Source organism: Benincasa hispida, chromosome 3, assembly GCF_027475165.1.
Source record: "Benincasa hispida cultivar pf3 chromosome 3, pf3_genome.v1.1, whole genome shotgun sequence".
Lineage (NCBI taxonomy): Eukaryota > Viridiplantae > Streptophyta > Magnoliopsida > Cucurbitales > Cucurbitaceae > Benincasa > Benincasa hispida.
The window spans coordinates 26,864,447-26,870,401 of NC_143480.1; the positions used below are offsets into that span (position 1 = coordinate 26,864,447).

Sequence of the window (5,955 nt, forward strand, 5' to 3'; positions counted from 1 at the left end):
GAAAAACAAATAAAATTTAAAAAAAAAAAAAAAAAAACCCTATCGGCAGTCGGACAGGAGCACCCTCAATTCTCGACTTCTCATGATCTGTGCTGTGATTGTGAGGATTTTCCCAGTCCCGCGCGCGATTCACGAACGCCCGCCACCGCCCTTCTCTTTCTTCCTTCCGCGATTCGCCGCCTCTCCATACGGGTTTTCCCCCAATCTTTTTATCTCTTTAACTTAACTTAACTTGGTTTCACTTTCAGCTTCTTTTATTTTCAACCTAATTTTGTACTATTGTTAATTAATTAATTATTATTATTTTGAGCAAATACTGTTAATTAAGTTGATATTTTGTGCATTTTTTTATATAGGTATTTTATGCATTTTAGTGCGTCCACGTCCAGTATCGTTTTGGAAATAATTTGATTTCATATTTATTTACTTTTTTTTTTTTTTTATGGGCTACCAGGTTAATTTAATAATATAGCATTCCGGATAACCACTTCAGACTTAATTCCGTCCTCCTCCCAGCCCTCAATTCTCCGCTCTAGGGCTTCTGATTTGACAAACGCCACTATGGCTATGCAAACTGGAGTAGGGCTTTCGAAGATCCTGATTCTTGTTGGAGCTGGTATTTTCTTCTATTTCTGATCCATCCTGCAGTTTATATGATGATCTAAAACCATTTTTTTCGAGAGGTTGTTAATATTGCTATTCTATTTATTTTACAGGTTACTCTAGTACGATCCTCCTTAAGAATGGTAAATTATCGGATGTGTTGGGTGAACTTCAGGTGTCGATTTTTCTTATTTTGGATGTTTTTTCTTTCTTTTCCTTTGTTCCCTGCTTAATTAGCTCCTATATTTAGATTTTTTTTAGGGAAGTTCTAAGATGCTATTGAGTATTGAGTTTTTGTCTAAATTGTCGATAAGGGTGTTTTCAAATTATTACTATCATCGTTTGTTTATGATGGACTTCAATATCTCACTTTCTTGGATATTATTGTTACGAAATAACTTATTGGGTGTCTCATGAGTTTGTCTCAATCTAATTTAAATGATTGACTCACTTGGCTCAGCAAAGCGTTGTTAAAATTTGTTTAATTTATGAGTGACTGCATTTTGTATTGTTGTGCTTACAGTCCTTGGTGAAGGGCTTAGAGAAGTCTGGGGAACAATCCGAGGGTGATTCTGATTACTCTGATGCTATCGCTGCTCAGGTGCTGATTAAATATATGTATTTTAAAGAGTTTTTGTCTGATAGTCACTTATGTGGTTAAAGAAATTCCTATTTGACTATCGTGTAGGTGCGTCGATTAGCTATGGAGGTTCGTCAACTCTCCTCTTCACGTCAGATCACTATTCTCAATGGGAGCTCTGGGAATATTGGCAAGTGCCAACTTATATTTAATCAGTTAATTGGAAAATTGCACAATTGATTATCTTTGTTGATGTCCCAATAAACGGATCTTTGCTTTCGCTTAGTGAAATAGTTCTCTGTGCCAGTGGCGACTCTTTGATTATTTATTTGTTTTAACAGGTAATATATCATCTCTCATAATTCCAGCTGCTACTTTGGGTGCTTTGGGATATGGATACATGTGGTGGAAGGTAAAGTTAGATTCTTTTTCAGATGTTCTAATATTACGTCATATGTCCAAAATTTAATGGCTTTATGATTTTTTTTTTTTTTTTTTTGTCTTTCTATACTTCTGTATCAATAAGTAATTCCCTTTTTCTTGATTTTCTAAAGGTATTTTTATTAAACTTGTTAAAAGCAGTGCTCCACATAGTGTTTCACATTGGTTGGTTCATCTTTATTTTTTTTCATAATTCGTATCTTATTTATTCTTCCTGTTTGTAGGGACTTTCATTCTCGGACCTTATGTATGTTACAAAGCGCAATATGGCTAATGCTGTCTCAAACTTAACTAAACATTTGGAGCACGTATCAGAGGCCCTTGCTGTAAGTGTGGCCTACTATACTCTTCAACCTGTTTTATTTAGAGGGAAAAAAGTGTATGTATGGCTCATGTCGTAGTGTTAATATTTTTATTAATGACTTTTGAGAAGCTGATGTACGTCTCTGCATACTAATTCTTAATCCATATTTCAGATATTACTGACATTTAGTAGTTCTTTTATTTTTCCTGTTATGTATGTTATGTATATTGTGGAATTAGACATTATAGAACATTCAACTCATTCACCCCACCCGTCAAGCTGTGTATTTTCTTTTCCACTTTTGTTTTATTATTACAAAAGCCGTGTAAAATAACCATCTTCTTTAAACAATCACATATAGGTGTTCAAAATTGTCATATTGTTGCATAAATGATTTAAGGAATATGTTGACAATTTTTTACCTTTTTTTTTTCCCGCTGTATAGGCAACAAAGAGGCATTTGACACAGCGGATTGAGAACTTGGATGATAAGATGTTGAAGCAGAATGAACTCTCGAAATTGATTAAAGAAGATGTATGTGATCTAAAGATTTTGCAGTTCCGTGACACTAAAGTTTTGAGTTTTATGTTATGTACAAGTTTTAGGAAACCAACATTTTTGTATATAGCCTATAGTCATGTGCTAGTGTCCAGAAGTTAAATAGTGAATGGATCCATGGACTTTGTGGTGGTCTAAAGTTATCCTGATATAAAGAAATTTTATACCACCAAAAATACTGATTCTTCTTTCTTATAAACACATTTTGCTTTATTTTTTCTTAAAAAAATCCCTTGATTTGTTGCAATTGCTCCATTGTGGTACACTTCTTTTCCCATAGTGTTATTATTTTTTATTTAAGAGAAAAACCAAAAAGATAAAGTTCTCTCTCTCTCTCTCTCTCTCAATATATATATATTGCATGGTCCGATGCTTTGAGGTATGGGAATGTTATGTATTTTTGAAATACCTAGTCTCAGAATATTGATAACTCCCATGTAATATGATTTCAAATAAACCAAGCTAAAGCTGCTTTCTTATCCCTGTATAGAAGTAGTGAGTTCAAAATTCTGTTCACATAAAGTGGTAGGTGGTGCATTCTGTTAAATATTTGTTAACATTTACATTATCTTGATATGGCTAAGACTGGTGGAACAGGTAGCAGGAGTTCAAAAATCTCTTTCTAACATCGACTTTGACTTGGGCCAGTTGCAAGACATGGTTTCTGGTTTGGTGAGTTTTCCATGAGATTGTTGATCTGATCCATTTATCGCATTTACCATGTCGTTACTTTTACAGTTTTACTTTCACGGACATGTCAAATCAGTATTTTCTATTAATGCTTTTGGTTTTCAAATATGATAAGTGATGAGGAATTCTTTAGAACTTGGTTTACGAGAGGGATACAACATTAAAAGAAATTACATATGATGTATCACTGTTACTTGAGCATTACTAAGTATATTACATCTCTTTACTTGTTTCAGGATGGGAAACTAGCTTCTCTTGAAAATAAGCAGGTGAGAAACTTCCTCTTTTATATTTTGGTATTATAATATTACTGATTTGGTCAGCTTGACTGCTCTTCTTTTATACTCTAAAAGGCGAGGTCTCCAATCAGATATAATAAATTGGGTGAAGTAGTATCAGCTATGTAGTTAGCAAATATTCAAAAAAAAAAATAAAATAAAAAATAAAATAAAATAGGGAGGCTTACCATAGTTGTTCTCATTTCCCGACATGGTTTTGTTTTTAACTTTGCAGAATCATTTTGCTGCTATGATATTGGAAACTTTGCTTATGATGATTCTTTTTTATCAGGATGTTGCAAATATGGGTGTATTCTTCTTGTGCAACTTGGTTGATGGAAAACAAGCAAAACTGCCGGAAAGTTTAAAGGTTGAATCCAGTACTTATTCACCTTTGCCTGAATCGAAATCCAGAACAACTCAGCTATGCTTATGATCAAATGCAATTAGATTGTTTCAACTCTCTCAATAGTGTGTCCTCTGACTCACTAATTAATTTCATTGTTTGTGGGAGGGGTCCTGAAGTTATATTTCTTTTATTTTTCCCATATTTATCATGCGTGTATGTTGATCAATTTAAGTACTTGCTCGATTATTTCCGTTACTTATTATTTCAATTTTAGAATTCATGTTACCGACGTATCTTACTGTCCACTTCTTGCTTTCCTGTGGAACTAATAGTTATATCCATTATCCATCCCGTTACTCGCAGGAGCAGCTTAAACTTTCAGGCAAGACTCAGGGTCTGCTGACGCATCTGGAAACTCCTAGTCTAAAGGTATGCGATGTGCAGCAACCCGATCGGTTGAAGGGGGGATGCATAATGGTTTTGGATGTATATAGAATTGGTTTTTATGTGGGGAGATGTTTGGAGGGTATTAACACGTATATGAGTGATTTATTACCTGCCTTAAATATCATTTAACATTTATTACTTATATTTGTAAGTGTGCCAATTGTATTCTTTCAGGGTCTTAAAGAACTCACTGACACACTGTCGCGAGATTTTACAGTTGAGCAACCAAGAGCCCTGATCAGGTTTGTTAACTTTTTCTTTCATCTTGATCCTCCGTTATCAGATTGTTAGTGGCGTTGGAAGAATTGATGTTGACTAATGTGCAACAATGTTGTTTAATTAGAGTTTTCTCATTATACTTTGAGAAATTGGAATTTAAAACAATAAACACTGCATATCTTGCCTCATCCTACTAAGACCAACCCCACTACCAAATCGTGCTAGTTTGGATATGTGAAGTATGACTACCTTGCCCATATTAGATTGCCTTGGTTTCTACTTTCCGTTGGGGAAAAGTTATTAATAGAATAAAATAGAAATAGTTGAGTGGTCAGATTCTCTGGACTAGATGACCTCGCCTAGAAAGTTGTCTCATTTTATGAGGGGTTTTGTTTTAGTTTTCTAATTTAAAAAATGTACGTTTGTTTTTTCTTGCCAATTTAAGAATATAAATCTCTCTTTGCTATGTTCTCTTTAGAGTTCGTCTGGTCTATTTTCCTTCCGTATCTTGTTAAAAGGAGAAAAAAAAGAATTCTCTTTGCTATGTTTTCCTTTTCCTTTACAGTTTCGTAGGAAGATGCCTTGCTTTGTTGTGTATCATTTATACGGTTGTTTTTACAAATGGCAGGTCCACATCAACTAGATGTTAGTGAGAAGAGAGAGATTGTGTGCTGTGCACCCTCCCTTGTTAATTCTATCATCTACACAATTTGTTGAAGTTGTTCATCATACATATATTCCAAGGAGGCGTTCTTTTGGCATTCTCTTGTATGCAATTTCTTCTTTTCCCTAAAATCTATGAATAGTTCATTTTGCAACGAGTAAATTATCATGCGATGTTAGGACATTTTGGAGTGTGCTCACTCCTTCACACAAATAAATTTTAGTATTGAAAATTTGAGTTCACCTCCAGATTCTACAAAATCATGATATGTAAGGGTCATGGAACAGAATTTTGCCCTGTAATCTCCTAGTATTTCCGCTTCTTCTAGTTGATTGTTCCATTGTTAATTACATTATCACTTCTTTTTCTTGCCTTTTTTTCCTTCTTCAGTTCATCACCAGATTTAAGATTTTTCAATATGACAAGTCGTAACACTATTTTAGAATGCACGTCAAATTTACGCAATCTAATTTAACATGTTATGTTTCTTTATGACTTCATCCAATCCCAGTTGGCAACCAAAAAACACTATACTCGTGAATTGAAGTATTATTTTGATATGTTTGTTGACGGTAGTGTCGAAGAAAAAAATGCACTGTTGAACATCAAGTCTCCCTTGGAACCCCATGTCCAGCTTGTCCACACTTCCTCTGGTGGGTATTCCTGTCACCTAAGTTGGACAATACACCCACTCAGTTTCTTGAGAATTAAAGCAAATGGATCGGCTGCGATGTTTGTTTTGATTCATTTTATCACCAATGGCACATAAAGCCAACGGCTGTAGTCATTGTTGACAACCCCATCGGCACCTTGGCATCCTC

The 5,955-nt window shown here is 34.5% G+C and overlaps 1 protein-coding gene across 2 annotated transcripts; it reads left to right on the forward strand.

Annotated features, from left to right (window-relative positions):
- LOC120074643 (uncharacterized) lies at positions 1-5,492 on the forward strand. 2 transcript variants are annotated; one of them, XM_039027829.2, is made up of 14 exons: positions 1-192; positions 455-616; positions 717-778; positions 1,127-1,204; positions 1,292-1,373; positions 1,525-1,595; positions 1,849-1,950; positions 2,374-2,463; positions 3,085-3,159; positions 3,414-3,446; positions 3,748-3,825; positions 4,168-4,233; positions 4,426-4,493; positions 5,099-5,492. In XM_039027829.2, exons 2-14 carry the CDS (start codon positions 562-564, stop codon positions 5,118-5,120), a joined length of 882 nt encoding a protein of 293 aa, XP_038883757.1. In that variant the 5' UTR covers positions 1-192; positions 455-561; the 3' UTR covers positions 5,121-5,492. The 2 variants fall into 2 exon arrangements, with proteins under 2 accessions (XP_038883757.1, XP_038883758.1); XM_039027830.2 differs by having other exon boundaries at positions 717-746.
- The last annotated feature ends 463 nt before the right edge of the window (positions 5,493-5,955 follow it).